A 24,027-nucleotide genomic window follows, 5' to 3' on the forward strand; every position below is an offset into this window, starting at 1 on the left:
TGGATGAATTGTATGACATGTGAATTATACCTCAATAAAATTGTTTAAAAAAAGGAATGAAGTACTGATGATACATGCTACAACATGGATGAACCTTGAAAATACTATGCTAAGTAAAAGAAACCAGTTATAAAAGACCACATATTGTGCGATTCCACTTATATGGAACGTCTGTAAGAGACAAATCTATAGAGATAAAAAGTAGATCAGTGGTTGCCTGGGGGGGAGTAGAGAGTGGGGGGGAAATGGGGAGTCACTGCTAATAGGCACAGGGCTTTTTTGGGGGGTAATGAAAGCGTTCTCAAATTGATTGTGTTGATGGTTGCAAAACTCTGTGAATACACTAAAAACCACTGAACTGTGCACCTTAAATGGAGAAATTATATAGGTTTTGTATTATATCTCAATTAAAAAATAGGAGAGCAAGCGAGCCCACGCAGAAGTCCTGAAGAGAGCAATGCCTGCCAGCCTCCAGGTGCTGCAGCCCCCACTGTCCCAGTTGCAGTACCATCTGAGAACAGCCACGTGAGAGATCGCAAACCAGAATCATCCAGCTGAACCCTTCTTAAATTCTTGACCCACAGAAACCATGAGAGAGTGAAATGACTGCGGTTTTTTTAACCCATTAAGTTTTGAGGTGATACATTACATAGCAATAAATAACCAGAATAATAATATAAAAGAATGAATAAAGAACAAATAACCCAAGAAGTTAGTAAAAGCACCACAGAACGAATGCTAAAGAAGTATGTTAAACACGCTAAAGCAGAAGGAAAGAATTAATAGAGACAAAAGCAGAAACTAAGAAGTTTGGCAAAGTTTCTTTGGTAAAGGAGAAAGGAAGAAAAGAAGGGAAGGGAGGAGGGAAGAAGGGTTAGCTCATAAAATCAGGAAAAAACACAAGTACAAAAAGAGAAAAGAAAAACGGACGAACCATAGATTCAGAGGAATTAGAAAGAACAAAAGGCTATTTTGTTTAATTCCACTAAGTATATCAAAAAACCTTGAAATAAATAAATGATTTTCTAAGAAAATAGCAGTGAACAAAACTGATATTGAAAGTGAAAGAACACTTAGACACATCAATTAGCACAGAGGACGCTGAGACAGTTTTCATACCGTCCTCCACAACAAGCAACAGCCCACAAGGCTTTAGGGTATACTCTACCAAATCTTTAAGGAACAGGGAACTCAAATGTTATTTGAAATACTGCATCAGAGCACAGAGGAACAAAGAAAACTTCGAAACTCTTTTCCTGAAGTCAGAATCATGTTTATAAAAAATCTGTCAAGGATAGCACAGGCATATACAAACACCTATCAGCCATTCTCACTTACAAGATCTACAGAGAAAACCCTAAATAAAATCTTAGCAAATGGAATCCAACAGCACATTACCATTACAATACCATTACCAAGTGGAGTCTGTCCCAAGACAGAATAATTTACCACATTGTCAGCTCAAAGAAGAAAAATCATATGATAATCTTCACAGATGCTGAAATTGAATTTGACAGAATTCTACCTTCACTTATAATTAAAACGTGAAATAAAGTAGATGGCTACTTCCTTAACATTATTTTAAATAATGGTATCTCAAGCAAAAAGCCATCATCACACTTAATAAAGAAACATATTCCTGTTTATGTCAGAACAAAGCTGGAGGCATCACAATCCTTGACTCCAAAATGTACTACAAAGCCACAGTGATCAAAACAGCATGGTACTGGCACAAAAACAGACACAGATCAATGGAACAGAACTGAAAGCCCGGAAATAAAACCTCACATAGACGGACAGCTAATCTTCGACAAAGGTGCCAAGAACATACAATGGAGAAAAAAGACAGTCTCTTCAATAAATGGTGTTAGGAAAACTGGACAGCCACATGCAAAAGAATGAAAAGTAGACCACTATCTCATGCCGTAAACAAAAATAAACTCAAAATGGATCAAAGACTTGAAGATAAGTCCTGAAACAGAAAACTCCTGGAAGATAATATAGGTAGTACACTCTTGGACATCAAACTTAAAAGATCTTTTCAAATACCATGTCTTTTCAGACAAGGGAAACAAAAGAAAAAATAAACAGGCGGGAGTTCATCAGACTAAACAGCTTCTGCAAGGCAAAAGAAACTAGGACCAAAACAAAAAGACAACCCACTAAACAACAAAACACAAACAGCCTGATCAAAAACAACACAAAACACAAACAGCCTCATCAAAAAATTGGGCAGAGGGTACGAACAGACATTTTTCCAAAGTAAATATACAGATGGCCAATAGACACATGAAAAAATGTTCCATGTCACTAATCATCAGGGAAACGCAAATCAAACTACACTAAGATACTGGGCCAGCCCTTTGGCCAAGTGGCTAAGTTTGTGTGCTCCGCTTTAGCAGTCCACGGTTTCACTGGTTCGAATCCCAGGCACGGACATGGCACTGCTCATCAGGCCATGCTGAGGTGGCATCTCACATGCCACAACTAGAAGGACCCACAACTAAAATATGCAACTATGTACTGGGGGGATTTGGGGAGAAAAAAGCAGAAAAAAAGAAAACAAAAACTACACTAAGATACCACTTTATGCCTGTTAAAATGGCTATAATCACTAAGACTAAAAATAACAAATGTTGGAGAGGGTATGGAGGGAAGGGAACCCTCATAATCTGCTGGTGGGAATGCAAACTAATGCAGCCACTATGGAAAACAGTGTGGAGATTCCTCAAAAAACTAAAAATAGAACTACCATATGACCTAGCCATCCCACTACTGGGTATCTACCCCAAGAACTTGAAGTCAACAATCCAAAGTGATATATGCACCCCTATGTTCACTGGCAGCACTGTTCACAATAGCCAAGACATGGAAACAATCCAAGTGCCCATGGACTGATGATTGGATAAAGAAGATGTGGTGTGTATATGCACAATGGAATACTACTCAGCCATGAAAAAGACAAAAACCATCCCATTTGCAACAACATGGATGGACCTGGAGGGAATTATGCTAAGCGAAATAAGCCAGACTGAGAAAGACAAACACCAGATGACTTCATTCATATGTGGAATATGAACAAACACAAGGACAAAGAAAGCGGTTCAGTGGTTACCAGGGGAAGGGGGGTTGGGGGTGAGCACAGGGGGTGAAGGGGAGCACCTCTGTGGTGACAGACAAGAAATAATGTACAAGTGAAATTTCACATTGATGTAAACTATTATGAACTAAAAAAAAAAATTCCTGTTTATGTCAGTGGGTATTTTTCTTATTCTTATTACCACTACTACTTAAAATCTTTGAGGAGCTATCACTTAACATAATTAGACAAGAGAAAGACTAAGTATAAAACTGGACAGGAAGAAACTAAGTATCATTATTTACAGATAGATCAGACGCCATCCCTTGAGAAATTAAGAGGGTCAACTGAAAAACAACTACAGACAATAAAAATAAGGTGACTGGGTATTAAACTAATGTAAAACCCAAGAGACTATTAAATTAAAAAAAAAAAAAAGGTTAAAAGGTACAATGGAAGAAAAGATGACATTTTCAAAAGCAACAGAAAAGATAAATAACCAGGAACAAGCTTAATGAAATATGTTTAAGATCTATAGTAAGAAAAATTCAAAATGCTCTGGCTGAAGAATATAAAGGCAGGCTAGACTAAATGGAAAGATAAAACTTGTTCTTAGTTAGAAAGGGTCAATACTATATAAATTGTTCTGTAAGTACAGCAATAAGACTGGTTTTGAATTAAACCACCTATCTACCCGAACTAGAAAAGCTGATCTTAAAATTTCTATAAAAATATAAGCACCAAAATACCCAGGACGATTCTGCAAACTGCCGAGCACTCAGGGGAGATGAGCACTGCCTGCTATCGAGATGCATGATAAGGCTGTGGTAATCACAACAGCGTAGACTAGCACATGTAGAGCCAGACAGCAATGGTGCAAAAGGTAGGTCCAGAAACAGACCAAAACACGGCTTCTAAGGCTAAGCGGACATCAGGCAGGGTGCAAAGGGCATGGTCCTCAGAACCGTGGAACAAGCGCAGACCACGCGCCAACCACGTAGCCCAAGTGCCGCTCTGAGCTATTCTGCCCCGAGGCCCCAGTGCCCACCACTGAGCGGCTGAAGAACCAGAACACTAACTTGCAGTAACGCCTCATCACGGTAAGTTTAAGAAAACTCACTTCCGTCAGGATGACATCATCATCCAGGTCCTCTTCATCGTGTTGCTGAGGAGCTGGGGTGACCAGCATTGGAACCCCTTCCTCATCAGAGGAGTCAGATATGGTGATGGGTCCATCTCTGAGGCTGATCCAGCCTAAAAGGAGGCAGAGAACACTGTTACCGGGAGGTGGAATAGGCACATTCAGTCCTTTCATTCAACTTTGGCATGACTTTTTAGGTCAAGCCTAAAGCCAAGTTCATGGCTACTGGTGTGTGAACTCCTCAAGCAGCACCTGCAGCCAAGCATTAAAAGCCATGTATCTATGCTGATCTTTGCCAATAAAACGTTTCGGGAATCACTAGAGAAAATCCGAAATTACTATGCTCAAGATTATCAACTTTTTCTTATACTAGGTTGGAAAAATCTGTTGATAAAATCTTCTTGACTGAAATCGTGGCCTCCTACCTCATCTCTATTCCTCCCAGGGAATGAAACATTGTTTTATCCAAACTGATAGGTCTGAAAATACTTTCACTTAAAAATAGTTAAAATTGGGGCTGGCCCCGTGGCCGAGTGGTTAAGTTCGCGCGCTCCGCTGCAGGCGGCCCAGTGTTTCGTCGGTTCGAATCCTGGGCGCGGACATGGCACTGCTCGTCAGACCACGCTGAGGCAGCGTCCCACATGCCACAACTAGAGGAACCCACAACGAAGAATACACAACTATGTACCGGGGGGCTTTGGGGAGAAAAAGGAAAAAATAAAATCTTTAAAAAAAAAAAAAATAGTTAAAATTTTCATGTAACATTTAAAATATTAAAATTTGCTCACTTTAGACATAAATTTTAACTATTATTTATGCAAACATATTTCACTGTTTTAGTCAAACACTCATTTAGCATCTATGACAGTAAGCAATTTAACTTTCCTAGTTTCCTTTTAAATAGAACTAGAGTTAAACTAACCACGGAGACATCATAATTCTGTTCAAGGCCTCTAACTCCTTTTATTTTTTTGAAGATGGATCACGTTTAATACGAATTACTGGATAACATAAACTGGTATTTTTTCCTATCTGGTTTTGTGGGAATGTTGGAGGTTAAAATGGGCAATGAAGAGGAAATGCATTAAGTGTCCTAGCAAAAAGGGTTAAAAAAAAAAAAAGAAAGAAAGAAAAAGAGGCATTATCATTACAAATTTTGAAATTCCTCCATTAGAGCTCTAATGCCTTTCTCAAGGTTAATGGCTCGTGTATTTTCATGGTACCCAACAATCTGAAAAGCAATCTAAAATCAATTCTCTCATTTCATTCCTGTAAGAGAGCTGTGGTGATGGCAGGGAGAGTAGCTTAAAACAGGTAAGTCTGTGTGATCTAAGGTCAGACTGCACAGGTTCAAATCTCAGCTCCACCACACGCTAGCATGACACCGTTACCTAACTTCTTTAAGCTTCCATTTCCTCAACATTAAAACACATTAACATTGATGTCTAGTTCAAATAAGTGTACAAAGTGAGAAAACCCACATAAAATGCTTGTTTATTATAGTACTTGAGACACAGTAAAGTTGCATGATTTCAAGTAGACTGATACATCTAACCACCAACTGAACTGAGGGTCCAGGAAGTACATTATAGAGGACTTCGGTTAAACCTGGCAGAACGAATCCAAGAGATTATCACCATCACCTCCCGAAACCCCACCAAAATGAGAGTAAAGGAGCTGAAGACTACAACCTTTCAAGTACACAAAGAAGAGAAAAGGAGATGATAGCTGGCAGGGGATTTAAAACAAAATTCTGGAAAACAGCAGATTTACAGGTGGCAAGGGCTCTAGCAGAATGGAGAAGGATCAAACCCACAGCCTGCAGAGGGGGCAGCCAACCAGGGGTGGTCTAACTCATGCTGCAGAATCCTAGATATTCTTGCATAAATGGTCTCAATTATTGTAGGCCTTTGTTGATTTCCAGTCTTTACTGGTTGTTTTTGACAATTTTGTCTAATTTTATCATTGATTTTGGGGAGAGGATTTGCCAAGCTCCTCACTCAGCTATTCCAGAAGACCCACCCCATAGAGGTCCATTCTAAAGAGACAGAGGCTGAGGGGCACTAGACGCCTGGCACGGGGTCAAGAGAGGAAAGGGGTGCCACAAAGAGCCTAACGAATAAGACCTCAGGTGCCTTCTGCTGCTGGGCTCCCTGAATGCTGGCAGACAGTCTCAGATTCCATAGGCAGGAAATCAGATTCCTTTCTGGAAGAACTGGCCCAAGAAAAAGACACAGACAACGATCTTGGGGGACTCAACAAAAAAGCTGGTCTGAAACCTATCACCTTACAGCGAGTGAAGCCCACTGGTTAACAAGATACTCCCCAGAAACCACATATATAAACACATTATTGTGTTTATATGCATATTATATGCATAATGTGTCTTTTTTCATTCCTGTACTTTTTAACCTTTCTTTTATCTTAATTCTTAAGCCTATTTTCACTGGGTATAGAATTCTAGGTGAATACTACTCAGTAATTTAAAAGGATTGAATTACTGATACACGCAACAATTAAGTGTATAACTGAATTAAGTGTATAACTCCATGAATCAATACAAAAGGCCCATACCTGTGTGGCCATCACTAAGGACAATAAATACATTTCTAGCACATTAGCAGCCTCCTAAGTCCACAGTTTAGTTTTGCTTGTTTTTGAGCATACATTCTTTTGTTTCTGGCATTCTTGCAAATACCAAGTCTGAAATGTATCCATGTTTCTGCCTGTTGCAGCAGTTCTCTGTGTTGGACGTAATCCACTATAAGACTATATCCTAAGTTATTTATTCTTCTGTTGATGGACATTTGGGTTGGTTCCAGCCTTGGCTATTCTGGATAATGCCATTATGAACATTCTTGCACAAGTCTATTGGTATATGCATTTCAGTTGGGTACATTCTAGAAGTGCTGAGTCATAGGAAAGCATATGTTCAATCTTAATAGACAATGTCAAACAATTTTCCAAGTTGTTTGTGCCAATTTACACTCCCACCAGCAGTGTAAGACTGTCCTGTTACTTCATGTCCTTACTGAAACACAGCCACGCTCATTCATTTATGTATTATCTATAGCTGCTGAGCAGTTACAACACAGACCACATGACCTGCAAGCCTAAAATAGTGACTATCTGGCTCTTTAAGTCTGTTAAGTTCTGGTTTAGATTATTAATTTCTTAGCTTTACTTCTTATCCAATATATGCATTTTAGGTTATAAATTTTCTTCCAAACATGACATTAGATGTATCTCATAAGCTTCAATATATTATTTTTCATTATCATGCAATTCAAAATATTTTCTAATTTTCATTGTGATTTCTTCTGTGAACCATGAGTTGTTTTGAAGCATGTTCCCATTTTCCACACACACAGGCATTTTCTAATTATATTTCTATAATGATTTATGGCTTAATTCCAATGTGGTTAAGGAAGATAATCTATATGATTTCAATCTTGTGAAACTTGAAGCTTGTTTTGCAGTTCAAAATATGGTCAATTTCGGTAAACACTTTGGGTGCAGCATTTCATACATGTCTACTACGTCAAGTTGATCATGTTCTTCCAATGTTCTATATTCAAACAAACGTTTGTATGTGCTTGCTCTCTCAGTTATTGAAAGAAACATGTTAAAATCTCCCACTATGATTGCAGATTTGTCCATTTCTCCTTTTAGTTCTGCTAATTTTTGCTTTCTCTCTTTTGACAGCAGACTACTAAGCATACAGAGATTAGGGTTGTTTTATCTTTCCAGTGCATTGTCCCTTTTATCATTATGAACTCTTTCACTTTATTAATACTTCTGTCTGGAGTGCCTACTTTATCTGACAACATATAGACATACAGCTCTTTTCGGGAACTACCATTTGCATAATGTGTCTTTTTTCATTCCTGTACTTTTTAACCTTTCTTTTATCTTAATTCTTAAGCCTATTTTCACTGGGTATAGAATTCTAGGTGAATACTACTCAGTAATTTAAAAGGATTGAATTACTGATACACGCAACAACATGGATGAATGTCAAAAAAAATCATATTGGGCAGAAGAATTCAGGCACAAATGTAAATACTGTATGGTTCCATTTATATGAAATTGCTCAGTGACAAACAGCAGATCAGTGGTTTCCTTAGGCCAGGAGCCGAGTGAGGACTGACTGGAAAGGAATCCTTCTAGGATGATAGAAATGTTCTATATCACGATTAAGGTGATGGTTATATGGGTGTTTTCATTTTTGAAAACTCACTGAACTTAAAATGTGTGCACTTATTGTATGCAAATCATACCTCAATAAAGATAATTTAAAAATTAAAAAAAAAAACTCCACAGGAGTTGGCATAATAAAAATTATTAATACTGTACACCTAAAAAACAAAAAACTCTGTATGTCTGAAAAAAATCCTCATAATGAATGAAGAATATACCAAACTTGTCTAACAGAAAAATACTACCTTCAATGTCAATAATTTCCCAAAAGGAATTAGTTATTCTTAAAGACACTCTGTTCAAGTATATTTAAGACCCAATTAAAAAACAAGAACAACATTAATTTGATATACATGTTCAGAAAATTTGAAAAACGATCATATATACAAATTATAGCTAAGATTTAAAACCTTCTGAATCACAAAAAATTATGGCTATAATCACTACCAACATAGAATATACTATTAATAAAATTCTAAAATATTAGTATTTCCTTTGTACTCATAACTTGAATAGCATAAGCAATTTTATCTGTTTTTCTCAATTTATTTGCTTAATAAAATTTGCTCAATTTTAAATGCTCCGAAGACCACATATATATATATAATGTAGAAAAAAAATCATCCTCATAAGCACAAAATATTATCAATGAGAAAAAACAAAAACTGGCACAACTCCTTCCATGGAACTGATACTTGTTAAAAAATGATCTTTTCTTAGTCATCTGCATGACTTTTTTTCTTTAAGTCCAGGTGTAAATGTAAATTAGGATTTGACAGGAAATTTCATATCCATTTAGGGATGTTATAGAAACGCAGGTTCCCTTCCCTTTATGAACGAATTCTCCCAAATTTTAAACACCCTAAAATGAAAATTCCCTGTGAGGCTAAACCAGAATCTTCTAGCAAAAAAGAAATTAAGCATTGTATGAGGGGGTAAAAACGTTTAGCGTAACTTTAGTACTTTTAGATCACATCGGCGTGGAGGAGCGACACTCCCTTGCAGTCACTATTCCTTCAAAAGCACAGACCTGCCACTGTCCCCGTACTCCCATCTCTCAAGATCCAGTGACTGCACATTCACACCTCTCTTTGGCTTGCTAATTAGTAGTTTATTAATTTACTTGTGATGGAAGATTCTTAAACTTATTCATGCCAGCAGGTATCACCATTTGACACAACATTCTAGTCTGATGAGTCCATTTACACCTGATGTTCTCAGGTCTAAAAATGAAACATCTCTGGGTTCTACATGGTGCAAAATAAGTTTATTTAAAAAAAGAGAGAACTGTAATACTAAGGGAAAAAGCAAGGATGAAAGGGAGAAAGTGAGAACAAACACTTACCTTGTCCCCGGTGGCAGTGAAAGTTGTTCAAGTGAATTACCTCTTCATTGTTGTTTCCCTCTGCCATTTTCGAATGCAGACAAAAACATACGCACTTGCTAATATCTAAACATGGCGACTATCTGTTCCAAAGGATCTGAAATGAAAAAAAAAAACACTAAGAATAGGAGACTACTGAAACCCTTCCCCCATATCTGATCAAGGATCAAGGTAGCATTCTAAGCCTATGGAGAAAACACCATTAAAAATAAAAATAAAAGAATGCATAACTAAAAAGCTAATAGAGGAGGGAAAAAATGGAATAATAAAAAATTAACCAATTACTGCCAAAGAACACACAAGTGAGGAATAAAGGATCAGAGAACCAATGAGATACATAAAAAACAAAAAGTATGCTTAAAAACTCAATTACAGCAACCTACAGGAGAAAACGTTTGCAAATCATATATCTGATAAGCAGTTAAAATCCAAAATATATAGGGGCTGGCCCCGTGGCCGAGTGGTTAAGTTCGCATGCTCTGCTGCAGGCGGCCAGTGTTTCGTTGGTTCGAATCCTGGGCACGGACATGGCACTGCTCATCAAACCACGTTGAGGCAGCGTCCCACGTGCCACAATTAGCAGGACCCACAACTAAGAATATACAACTATGTACCAGGGAACTTTGGGGCGAAAAAGGAAAAAAATAAAAACTTAAAAAAAAAATCCAAAATATATAAAGAACTCATATGAGTCAATAGCAAAAAAACCCCAATAATAATAATCCAAGTAAAAAATGGGCAAAGGCAGGCAGGGCCCAGCCCAGTGGCTGAGTGGTTTAAGTTCTGTGCACACCACTTTGGCAGCCTGGGTTCACAAGTTCAGATCCCAGGCACAGACCTACTCCACTCACCAGCTAGGCTGTGGAGGTGTCCTACATACAAAAAAAAAATAGAGGATGATGGGCATAGATGTTAGCTCAGGGCTAATCTTCCTCAAGCGAAAAAAAAAAAAAGGATTGGCAACAGATGTTAGTTCAGGGCAATCTTACTCAGGAAAAAAAGAATAAAAAAATGGGCAAAGGACCTAAATAGACTTTTTTCCAAGTCAGATATTCTAAAGGCTAAGAGGTATATGAAAAGGTGCTCAACATCACTAAGCATCAGGGAAATGCAAATCAAAAGCATAAGATAGCACCTCACACCTGCTGGAATGGCTATCATCAAAAAGATCAGAGAACAACTAGTGGCAAGGATGTGGAGAAAAGGGAACCCTTGTGCACTGTTGATGGGACTGTAAACTGGCGTAGCCACTATGGAAAATAGTATGAAGGTTCCTCAAAAAATTAAAAATAGAACTACCATATGATCCAGCAATTCCACTTCTGGGTATATATCCAAAGGAAATGAAATCACTATGCTGAAGAGACATCCGCACCTCATGTTCACGGCAGCATTATGGACAATAGGCAAGACATGGAAACCACCAAGTGTCCATTAACAGATGAATGGGCGAAGAAAATGGAATACCATTCAGCTATAAAAAAGAAGGAAATCCTATGACTTGTGAAAACATGGATGGATCCCGAGGGCATTGTATTAAATGAGGTAAGTCAGACAGAGAAAGACAAATACCATGTGATCTCACTTACATGTGGAATCTAAAGAAAACCAAATTCACAGAGAAAGAGATCAGACCTGTGGGTACCAGAGGTGAGAGGTGGGGGAACTCAATGACAGTGGTCAAAAGGTACAAACTTCCAGTTATAAGATAAATAAGTACTGGAAACGTAATCTACAACATAAAGACTACAGTTAACACTGCTGTATGGTACATTTGAAAGCTGAGAGAGTAAATCCTCAAAGCTCTCATCTCAAGGAAAAAAAAACATTTCTCTTCTTTTTTTTGTATCTATATGAGATGATGGATGTTAACTAAACTTGTGATAATCATTTCACAACATATACGTCAAGTCATTATGCTGTACAACTTTAAAAAACTGAATTCTATCAGAAATTATATTACATATACAGACTACTCCAATCAAAAGACAAAGATTATCAGAACAGATAAAACCAAACTAAGTGTTGTTTTACAAGACAAACACTAAAAGTACAAGAAAACGGAAAGGTTTAAAAGTAAAAGGATGAAGGGGGCCAGCCCCGTGGCCAAGTGGTTAGGTTTGCATGCTCCACTTCGATGGCCCAGGGTTTCGCTAGTTCGGATCCTGGGTGCAGACATGACACCGCTCATCAGGCCACGTTAAGGCAGCGTCGCGCATGCCACAACTAGAAGGACCTGCAACTAAGATATACAACTATGTACCAGGGGGGATTTGGGGAGATAAAGCAGGGAAGAACAAAAAAAGTAAAAGGATGGAAAGCAACATATCGAACATTAACAACTCATAAGTATTTAATTTCCAATATTATATTTTTCCATTATAAAATGCTCATCCGATTTTTAAAAAATAAATCACAATCCTCTTTTCAACTATTTTATCTTTTCCCTTTTTTCGGTACAAGAAAACCCATAGAAATTGTATATTACTATTAGACAAAATAGACATTACAAGAAGTATCGTTAGAGACAAGTAGGGAGATTTCATCCAGAAAACAGAGTCAACTCAGTGGAGATAACACAATCCTAAATTTGTATGACTCTAATAACAGTTTCAAAATACACATAGCTTCAATTGACAGATCTTCGGGAAGTAAGGCAAATCCACACTTAGCGCTGTATAGAAGGCTTGTACAGCACTATCAAACAGCCTGACGTCACCGGTATTTACAGACCACTCCAGCCAACAACTGCACACACACATTCTTTTCAAGTGTACAAGGAACATTTATAAAACAGTCTATATGCTGAGCCTCAACAAATTTCGCAGGCTTGAAATCATATAGCATGTTATCTGACAAGAGCCAGTAAAAGACAAACAAGTAGGAAATTTCTAAATATCGGAAATTAAGCAACCTAAACAACTGACGGGTTAAAGGAGAAATTACACTGAAAATGAGAAACTATTTTCACTCAATGAACTGAAAGATCATGAAAACAAAACACATGGAAATGTGTGAGATCGAGTTAAAGCAGTGCTTAGAGAGCAATTTACAGATCCAAATGCGTATTTTAGAGAAGAAAAACAACTGAAAAATCAACGATCCAAGCTTTGATCTCAAGAAGCTAGAAAAAGAGCAGTAAATTAAACCCAGAAAAAGTAGACATAAGAAAATCATAAGAGCAGAAATCAAGAAAAGACTACAAACACACAACTGAGAAAAATCCAAGTAAAAAGTTGAGTCTTTAAAAAGATTGATAGGGGCTGGCCCCGTGGCCAAGAGGTTAAGTTCGCGTGCTCCGCTTTGGCGGCCCCGGGTCCCACCAGTTAGGATCCTGGGTGCGGACACGGTACCGCTGGTCAGGTCATCCCGAGGCGGCGTCCCACTTGCCACAACTAGAAGGACCCACAACTAAGATATACAACTATGGACTGGGGGGATTTGGGGAGAAAAAGCAGAAAAAAAAAAAGAAGATTGGCAACAGTCATTAGCTCAGGTGCCAATCTTTAAACAATAATAAAAAAAACAATAAAAAAAGATAGATAAACCTTTATCAAGACTGATTAAGGAAAAAAGAAAGAAAATACAAATTACTATTATCAGGAATGTAAAAGAAGATATCACTGAAGAGTGTATGAAATAAAGAGAATATTATAAATGACTTTATACCAATTAATTAGACATTTTGGATGAAATGGATCAACTCCTTGAGACACAACTTACCACAACAAACAAAGAAAAATTTATATCTGAATAGATCAAATAAACATATTAAATCAATAATTAATAACCCTCCCACAAAGAATACTGCAAGCTGGAAAGTTTCTCCAGTAAAGTCTTCTAAACATTTGAGCAAGAAATGCACCTAACACTATAAAAATTTTCAGAGAATATATAAAAAGAACAAACATTATTTCTGAAACCATTTTATGAGGCTGGTATAATTGTGATACTAAAAGCTTGAAAGGGGCCTGGCACCAAGGCCAAGTGGTTAAAGGTCCGCATGCTCCACTTTGGTGTCCCGGGTTCATGGGTTTGGATCTCAGGCACAGACCTATTCCACTCACCAGCCACGCTGTGGAGATGTCCCACGTACAAAAAAATAGAAGAGGATTGGCACAGATGTTAGCTCAGGGCTAATCTTCCTAAAGCAAAAAAAGAGGAGGATTGGCGGCAGAGGTTAGCTCAAGCTACCTCTTATAAAAAGCTTGTAAGAACATTACCAGAAAGACTGCTATCTCTCATGAACACCAATACAAAAATCATAACCAAAGGAATGCAGCTTACGTTACTGCAATAAAGGAGAAAAACCACATAATCGTCACAGGAGATGAAAAGAAAAAGCATTAAAATTCAACACCTGTTCATGACTAAACTTTCCTAGTAAATTGGTACTAGAAGGGAACTTCCTTCATTTAATTAAAGGCATTTAAAAAACACTGGAGCAAACCTCACACCTAACACTGAAAGACTGAAAAGCTTTCTCTCTAAAATTGAGAAGGAGAGTTCTCACCATTTCTTGTCAACATTGTACTGGAGGTTGTACCAAATGGAGCAGGGCAATAAAGAGAAATAAAATGTCACGTTGAAATGAAGAAATAAAAGTTGCAACATTTGCAGAAAATTGTGGTACCAATGCAAAGATAGAAAAACAGAACAGAGGACTCAGAAACAGACTCACACACATTTTGTCACCCACATAAAAACAAAGGTGCTAGTGCAATGCAGTGGAAAGAGTGGTCTTTACATTACCGGGTCAAGTGGATATCCACCTACAGAGGAAAAAAATGAGTCTTGATCCATTCCTATACCACACATAACCATCAATTCCAGATGGATTACCAAGGAAAGATAAAACAATAAAAATTCTGGAAGATAACAGGAGAACAAAATTATGCATATTTGTACATGTAACTGTACACAGAGATATCTTTGGAATGAATAAGTGAATGAATGAATGAATAACAAAGTCACTGGATAAAAGGTCAATACACAAAAATGAACACTATACTGTTAAGAAACAATTAGAAAATGGTATTTTAAAAGCATATTATTTAGAGTAGCATCAAAACCCAACAAATACCAAGGAATAAATGCAATGAAAGACGTGCAAGACCTCTACACAGAAAATTGCAAAACATCACTGAAAGAAAGTACAGACTAAATAAATGGAGAGACATACCACATTTGTGGGTTGGGAAACAATTTTGTAAAGATGTCAATTCTCCCCAAATTGATCTTTAGATTTAATATAGCTTTAATGAGATTTTACAAATGGATATATACTAGCTGACTCTAAGATTTACAGGAAAATGCAGAGAGCCAAGAGTAACCAAGGTATTCACAAAGAAAAACAAAAGACAGTCAGTCTTATTATTATAAAGCTACAGTAATTAAGACAATGTGGTATTGGCAAAGAAGAGAAAAACAGACCAATAAAATAGAGTCCAGAAACAGATTCATTCATATACGGACATCTGATTTCTGACAACAGTGGCACTGCAGAGCAGTGGAAAAACACGATTTTTTTACTATATGCTGCTGTACTAGAAAGCTTATTTTGGGAGGGGAAAGGCAGGAATAGTAAGGAACTAGACTTCTTCAAGCCTTAGATAAAAACAACTTTAGGTGAACTCTTGAGTTAAATGGAAAGGTAAAATAATTAAGTTTCTAGAAGGTAACATAAGAAAATATCTTCACAAACTTGAGATTGGGAAAGATGTCTTAAATAGGATATAAAAAGCACTATCCACAAAAGACTGAAATATTGTACCTAAAAACTAAAAACTTCTATTCACTAAAGAAATTAAGAGTGAAAAGGCAAGCAACTGGGAGAAGAAATTTGCAATACATGTAACTGACAAAAGGCTCCTAACAAGAAAATATAAAGAACTCTTACACGTTAATTAAAAAAAAAAAAATTCAGACAACTTAAAGGAAAAATGGGCTAAAAGATGTGAACTCACAATGTTGAGTGCCTTGAGGAAACCCAAAAGGCCAATAAACAAATGAAAAAGTGCCCAAATTATGAGACATCAGAGGAATGCAAACTAAAACCACAAGGAAATTCTGGGAAGACAGCAGTAATGGCAGCACCAAAGCTTCTGAACCTCTCCAAATTCACACACAAAAACAGAAAAAAATTCCATGGTTACAAAAACTCAGTTACAAAAAAAAAAACCCAGCAAGGAGTCTCCACAAACTCCAAAATAGCAGATGAGGACAAACCACTAAGAGCCACATGATTTCTGAAGCATCAACGTTTGTGACTCAGAAAGCACAGGGTACCACTGGGACCTGAGAACAGGATAATCCCCAAATAACTGAAAGGTATTCACTGGAAAGCACACAGGCCAATCTGAGAAAGCAACTAACACTAGGAAGGGGTCTTGCTCAATTCAATAGTGGGTGGATGCAAGGAGTCCACTGCAAGATTTCAAAGAGATATAGCACTCTAGGACCCACGAACTTTTCAAATTGACGAGGGCTCCCTTGCAGGACATGCCCCTACAATGAGAAGAAAATGCTGGGAACAAAGTTAAATTGAGTAAGATAGAGAAAATAGAGACAAAGGAAAGAGAAGGTAGGTCCAGATAGAGAGAGAACAGAGGCAAGAAACCTCAAAAAGCAAGCTGATATATTTTGAAGACTGTATGAGGGAGCTCTGTGAAGTTAGGGAAAGTATCTTAAACTATACCTCCTTCTAAAGAGCCAAGAAAACTAATTTCATTAAAAATAAGCAAAGAAGGGGCCGGCCCAGTGGCACAGCAGTTACGTTTGCACGTTCTGCTTTGGCGGCCCGGGGTTCGCCGGTTTGGATCCCGGGTGTGGACATGGCACCGCTTGGCAAGCCATGCTGTGTCAGGCGTCCCACATGTAAAGTAGAGGAAGATGGGCACCGATGTGAGCTCAGGGCCAGTCTTCCTCAGCAAAAAAGAGGAGGACTGGCAGCAGATGCTAGCTCAGGGCTAATCTTCCTCAAAAAATAAATAAATAAATAAGCAAAGAAAAGAACTGATATCAAATTTCACATGAAGTCACAAGAAAAACAAGCAGCAAAACATCCCTATAAACAATGAAAACACGCCAGAAAGATATAACAAACTAAAGGACATTAAGAAAATAATACAAATAGCATAAACCAGAACCAGAAAAACTTAGAAATGGAGTGACAAATCTCAGGAAAGAAACAGAAATAAAAGAAAAAAATCTTTCAGGAGTGAGACTAAATTAGAAGGAACACAAGCATGAATAAACACAACATTCTGCTTTAGAACTAAAAGGTGAAAGGAGAAAATTTTAAAATAGAAAAAATAAGAGATAAAGGAACAAAATTCAAGACAAAGATGATACAACATAACAGACAACAGGAGCTCTTGAATAAATCAAAAGGAAAGAAAATACTAAAAATTATAACTGAAAAAAAAAACTTACCAAAAATAAAAATGTTAATGCTGCACTTCAAAAGAACACAGTATACACCTAAGAAAAACCACCTGGAATGACAACTACCAAGAAATATTCTAGCAAAATTACTGGACTTTAATGAAAAGATCCTTTAGCACCTGGGCTTAGACTTACAAAAGAAAGAAAATTAGATTATTAACAGACTTTGACAGCGATACTTTATGCCATTAGAAAATGGAATAAGATACTTAAAAAAAAAGTGAGCCAGAGATTTTATACCCAGTAAAACTAATTTTAAGGTAAAGGGCACAAACAAACTTACCAACATACAAGAACTTATGGAATATTGTTTATACTTGCACTTCCTAAGGAATCAACAGAAAAAGAAGCTTCAGGCAACTGAAATGACTAGAGAGACACTGACACAAAGACTGGTGGTAAACATTAAATATATAGTTACTTGTAGTACTAAGATTAAATGAGAACTAAAATTAAATGATATAGTACAATCACAAAAATTATAGGGAGGGAAAACATATGGAAAACCTTAAAATTGTTTACAGTAATATTGGTTGTGACATTCTGACATTTTTGTGTGTGTAATGGGTTAAAACAAATGAATAGTTATGGAATATTCTAATCCTATCAATCCCTCTGTCCTTGAGGATCAAGATTCTTAGTGGGGGAAAAAAGGAATTACATTTATAATATAAAAGTAGTAAAGTTAAGTAAAATCCCTATAGTCCTACATTTGAATTATAAATACTAGTATGAACTCATAAAATATTTTAGTTCTGTCCAGGAAAAAAACGCCTGAAAACAATGACCTATTTGTAGCAATGAACATCCACAGTGCCTAGATTATGGTCTTGAAATACTATTTCTCACCAAAAGAAACCAGGGCTTCTGGGACAAATTACTAATTCCAAGTCTGGGGCAGGAACCATACAAAATGAGCCTGGAACATCTTGTCACATCAGACAGCAAGGAAGCTATCAAAGACTACTTATCAAAGACTGGGTCCTGTCAGAACAACTCATAAAAAAAATCCTGAAGAGGCTCCCAGTGGCCAAAGACGGGACATTTTGAGCTTCAATAAAGCTAATAATTGATATGGCATCAATCTTTTAAGAAGATGTATAAGTGTTCGGGTTTTTTTTTGTTTTTTTTTTTTTTTTGAGGAAGATTAGCCCTGAGCTAACATCTGCTGCCAATGCTCCTCTTTTTGCTGAGGAAGACTGGCCGAGTTAACCTCAGCGTCCATTTTCCTCTACTTTACATGTGGGACGTCTGCCACAGCATGGCTTGCCAAGCGGTGCCATGTCCACACCCGGGATCCGAACCTGTGAACCTCGGGCCGGCAAAAGTGGAACATGCAAACCTAACTGCTGCGCCACCAGGCCAGCCCATAATTTTCTTAAGAAAAGGTCATTTTCAGAGGATGACATTGAACCAAGACATTATCTTTAAAATTGATAAAATAAAGGCAAAGAATCAGGCATCTTTCTTGCCTTTCCCGTATGCACGATATGACTGGATAATCAAACAGTAGACGAGAAAATAGCTTCTTTATAAAAATATTCTAATATCAATTTAAAAAATTTAATTACAGTATCATCACTATGCATTTCTCAGTGAATTACCGGATCTAGACACTGAATTATCATTGGCTGCTAACGTGATAGAGCCAACAATACATCAGTGCCTTCTGAGAAAATAACACTATCTATAGTCACGCCAAACAGTGAAATAGAGTTTGGTCAAGACTCTGGACTCAGCCAAAATTCTAGAATAGAAGCTAGAGGAAAAATGAAATTTCTGAATTGTACCATAAGTATGCAATCCAGACCACGTATTCTCAACAGGGGCGATTTCACAAGGGCATGAAAAGATCTTACATATTGCAATGGTTTGTGACCCTCCAAAATACAATCCCAGCAAAATCTTATTCCTTGGTATTTAATGGGGGAGACATAGGGAAAAAAAATCTAAAAAGGCTATACAATGGGGAATAATTTTTTTAAAGTCTGACAAACACTTATCTAGGCTCTGGGAAACTACAGGTCAAAAGGTTCATGTTCAACAACAGATAAATTATAAGGAAAAAGAAAGGACTGGAAGAGAAACTTTTGATTTAAAGGATCTATCAAATTTTTTAAATGGGTGAGATTAAACTATAGCATCTAGGGATGTACTCTTGGGTGAGAAAACCATAAAGAAACAAGAAAATGATTATAAAAGTCAGACTAACAATTAATCTTGGGGGAAGGAATGAACTATGAACAGGACAGGAGACACAGAGGGGTTGGGATGGTTTACTTCTTGCCTGGGTATGGGATACAAGCGCCTTATAATAATTCACTAAGCTATACATTTGTTTTATGTGGTTTTACATACTGCTTTATTTTGAAAGGGTAAAAAACTCTCATGAGATATTACAAACTCATACAATCGCTAAAAGTCTGAAAACTGATGACCAGTGTTACTGAGAATTTGGAGCAATGGGGACTTTCCTATACTACTGGTGGAGAGTAAACTGGTACTGCAACTGTGCAAAAATGCTTGATACTTTACCAACTCTAAGGGAAGATACAGACCCACAAGACCCAACAATCCACTGCTAGAGATCTACATTAGAGAAGCGCATGCTTATATGCACCAGGTCTATGAACAAGGATGTTCACAGCAGTTTTCTAAGGAGCTAAAAATGGAGGACTCACATCAGTGATGGAATAGACAAATACATGTGGTATGTTCATACAATGAAAACCTATACAGCAACAAAAATGAAGCCATTACAATCACACACAACATGGATGGATCTTAAAACCTAACAACTGAGGGAAGGAATCCAGACATAAAAGAATATATATTGAATGACTCCGCTTAGAAAAAATTTAGGCATAGGCCTAAACTTAGTTGCTTGGGGTAAAACTTCTTCGTGTGTGCTGTATTTCAGAATGAAAATAATGGAAAAAAGCCATTATTAAAAAAAAAAGGTGGCTGCCTCTGTGAAACAGTAGCTGGGGGTCAGGAAGAGAAGATAATTGCTTTTGCTTTTACTTAAGTCCTTCTGTAGCCTGATTTTTTAAACATTTTCTTTCTTTACTTTGATGAAAATTAGAAGAATGAAAATCAATAAATAACAACCAAAGAGGGACAATTACAATCACTCTGGGGCCTCTTTAGTTCCAAGATCCTACCTGTAACCTAGCCATTCAACACTGGTCTTCCTCTCTCGGACAATCTCAATTGGCTTTGCCTTCCTGAAAGAAATTATCTGCTTCAGAGGAGGTAGGCCCCAGACCCGGGCTTCTCATTAAATGATGTCCCCAAAGCGTTAATAGTCGAATAATAACAGCATTTTTCCAACTTATGAGGATACAAAGTTGTATTCCAAGACTATGTTTAAGATTTACAACAGAACCTTCTGGTATCTATAACTGGACAAAGGTATCTCAATTTTTAAAACTTACAAATTAAAGTCTAAGTTTGGGTCTCGCACTTAAAATAACAATAATAATGTTATTTATAAATTGCATGGTATAAAGGAAAGAGCTCTGCTGTCAAAGTTGAACTGCATCTAATCAAGCCCTTTTTCTTTCAAATATAATTTTTAAAAAGTATTCTGAACAGAATTCCAAGAGCCAAGTCTCTTATTTCTCCTTTTACCACAACTAGATCCCTTCCATTTTACACTGGAAATCAAAGGGAAATGTGGTTCATTTTACATCCAATTTAAAATGTCAAGCTTGTAGTTAAGCAGATTACTAGTGGTGCTTTAAAGCAAGAGTCCTCACGAGTGGCACACACAGTGGCCCCAACTGCAGCGAGAAAAGAAGCCTGGTGATGGAATTTCTACTCCTGCCTAGCTTCTCCGTAAAGGTCATTCAACTCTGACACTCAGTCCTCTCACTTGGACTCCAGATCAAAATCCTTAAGCACGGACGCTGGTTTCACCAGTCAGCGCATCAGTGACTCTGTATAAACTGCTTATTCTCTGGGGCCTAGTGTCTTCATCTGTAAAATGAGAAACGGTCACTTTAAAATTGAGTTAAATATATATAAAGCGTTTAGCATAGTGCCTGGCACACAACAAGTATGACTATTATTATTACCTGTGAAATGGAAATAGCTATTCTTACCTTCTAAGGCTATGTTCAAGATTAAATAAAATATGAGAAGCCACTTTGTATATGGTAAACGCCATTAACACAAGAGCTTTGTTATCACAAGAACACAACAGATCACAGTGTTTATTAATAATAAACTCAGCGGAGGGGACCTTTACTTTCCTCTTCCAAGTTACTCTTTACTAGTATGATAACTATTTGCAGTATAACTTCTATTTGCTTCTATAAGAAACTTCATTCTCCCTCTGGAAGTAGCAAGATGCTCTATGTAAGTCTTTTCACTTCTTCTCAGATGGCTGAAGAAAAGTTAAATAAAAGTACAGTCCAGAAATAGGAAATGCCACCCAAGAAAGACTATTTCATTCTTGCCTCTTCTTTTTATAACAAAAATTATCATATGTACATTTATGACTATATAGTCAAACACAGGATTTAATCCTTCCAAATTAGAACCCACATTTAGCATATATTTCAGCACTTCATTGACCCTGTGGAGAATCTTATGTACTACCACTATATTGTAAAAATTTAAGACAATCAGACGACAGTTCTTCTATGCTCTCTTCTACCTCCTACAACTGTCCTAATGATTTTTTTTAATCCCTTTCTCTTCCTTGCATGGATGAATCAACACATGACAACAAAGAGTTCACATTTTAATTGTTTTCGCCATGTGCCCTTGACTATGTCTTATTCGCAGCCATATTTCCAGCGTCTCGCACAGCTGCTGAATGAATGAGTGGCTCCAAAAACATCTTCCTCTGTCAGAGACCGGGCTGTTCAGCCTAGCCACACAGAACCAGAGTCAGATAACATTTTCTAGAGTAATCTCCATAAATATGCCTGTCACTTCTGCAACATCAATTTTGGGGTAATGAAAGATGTTTCAAATTCAATGAGTTAATCTCTTTGAACATTCCAGAGAAAGGGAGGCAAAGCAGAGTGAGGCATAGGCTGGGAGAAGGTGACAAGCCCATGTCATACTAGCCCCCACAACACCTCTTCCTAGCATATTTTTTTAAGTGTCTATAAATGATTATTGCTGTTCACTCAAATACTAGCTTCTCATCTTAACCATTATTTGGATACCCATTCTTTGTAAGTTCATACTAGTATTTAATCATCTTAAATCAACCCAACAAAGAACTAATAATGGTTATTTCTAAGTAGTAAGTTTAAGGTAGTTTTATTTTTTTAGTTCTATATATTTTCTGATTTTTTTAATGCTAAATTGGTATGATTTACATTACCTTTTAAAATTAAAATACGTTAAAAGAATTCAGCTGTTAAAAGAATACTACTGTGGGTTTGCTACGTGGCGTAAAGTATTTGTGTTATGCACCACGGGGGATACAAACAAAGAAAATCCAACATGGATTTTGCCTCAAAGAACTTAAGAGTCCTGAGAGAAAATATGGACACAAATAAGTACCCTACAAAGTATGAAGTCATTAATTCAATAAAGAGCCTACTCCCGTCGGAGGAGGGCAGGTGGTCAGGGAAGGCTCAGTGGAGACAGCAGTATTTCAGCTAAACTGAACGCTGTCCCAGTTCCAGGCTTAGAATAGCCCTTCAGAGAACAGCAGCTTCCAGCGAGGGCTCCGGGAGCCCAGACTCAGCCTGGAGGAAGTGTGACGATCCTGCTGGAGAGAAAGCTCTCACGCTACGTGGAGAGGGAAGGGGCAGCTGAGCCCAAGCTTCCAGCAATCTCTGACAAGGCATGTGAGTGAAGAAGCCATTTTGGAAATTGATTTTGGTGGCTGGGGCCTCGGCCACCTCAGCTGACAGCCCTGAGGACCAGGAAAAAACGGCCTAGGTGAGCCCTTCCTAATCTCCTGACTCACAAAACTGTCAACAAAGCAAACTGCTGTGCTAAGTCACTAAGTTTGGGGGTGCTCTGCCACGCGTCAACATAACCGAAGCAGAGCTCAAATTTTTATTTCCTCACCAATGGGAAGCAATGCAATGAGAGTCAAACTAGCTGCAACGTGTAAGACAGACTGCAGAGGACATCTGGTGGCAGGAGATCTAGGAAACTTGAGCCAGTGACGCCTGAACCAGAGCTAACAGTAGGCAGGGGGAGGAAAAGGGGACAAGGTACTGACTGCAGAGTTAGATTCAATGGAATTTTTGTATGCAACTGGCCATGAGGGCAAGAGGAAGAAAGGAGTCAACGCTGCCCTAGATGCTGAGATCAGGCGACTGGAGGACGGTGATACTACTAAGAATGAATAAGGCAGTGATGAGTTCAGAATAAGAAAATGCAATGAGTGTCACTTTGAAGATGTAGACAAAATGAAATAACCAAGGCAAAACAGCATTCCCAATTACAGATAATAATTATGTGAACAATTAGTCTGGAGATCAAGCTGAGTTTAAAAGAGCTCTAAAAATCCCGTTACCAGTGTCTTTTTACAACAGGAAAGATTTTAAACCAAAAATTAAATTCAAAATCTTCAGTGGGTGGGCTAAAAAGCTGAACTTATATCATTAAGATTTTTCTCAACTGTCAACTGAAAATTGGTTCAGAAACTGGGACAGATAAGTAAGCAGACTCTCCTCCACAAGGGGGAAAATCAGTGTTTTCAATGACCTTTTTACAGTTAAATCCTTTGTAAACTCTGACACCCTGCTCCTTCTATCCTAATACTGCCTGCACGCTCTACCCATTGATGTATTTTCA

The 24,027-nt window shown here is 37.6% G+C and overlaps 1 protein-coding gene across 2 annotated transcripts in view; it reads right to left on the minus strand.

The window, feature by feature from the left end:
* RNF216 (ring finger protein 216) overlaps positions 1-24,027 on the minus strand; it is a 153,020-nt gene that overhangs the window by 126,278 nt on the left and 2,715 nt on the right. For both annotated transcript variants that reach the window (XM_070567366.1, XM_070567365.1), the window contains exons 2-3: positions 9,766-9,901; positions 4,200-4,333 (exon numbers count right to left, since the gene is read on the minus strand). In XM_070567366.1, the coding sequence (XP_070423467.1) occupies positions 4,200-4,333; positions 9,766-9,832 (201 nt within the window). In that variant the 5' untranslated portion in view covers positions 9,833-9,901. The remainder of the gene's footprint in view (positions 1-4,199; positions 4,334-9,765; positions 9,902-24,027) is intronic.

Source organism: Equus przewalskii, chromosome 12, assembly GCF_037783145.1.
Source record: "Equus przewalskii isolate Varuska chromosome 12, EquPr2, whole genome shotgun sequence".
Taxonomy (NCBI): Eukaryota; Metazoa; Chordata; class Mammalia; order Perissodactyla; family Equidae; genus Equus; species Equus przewalskii.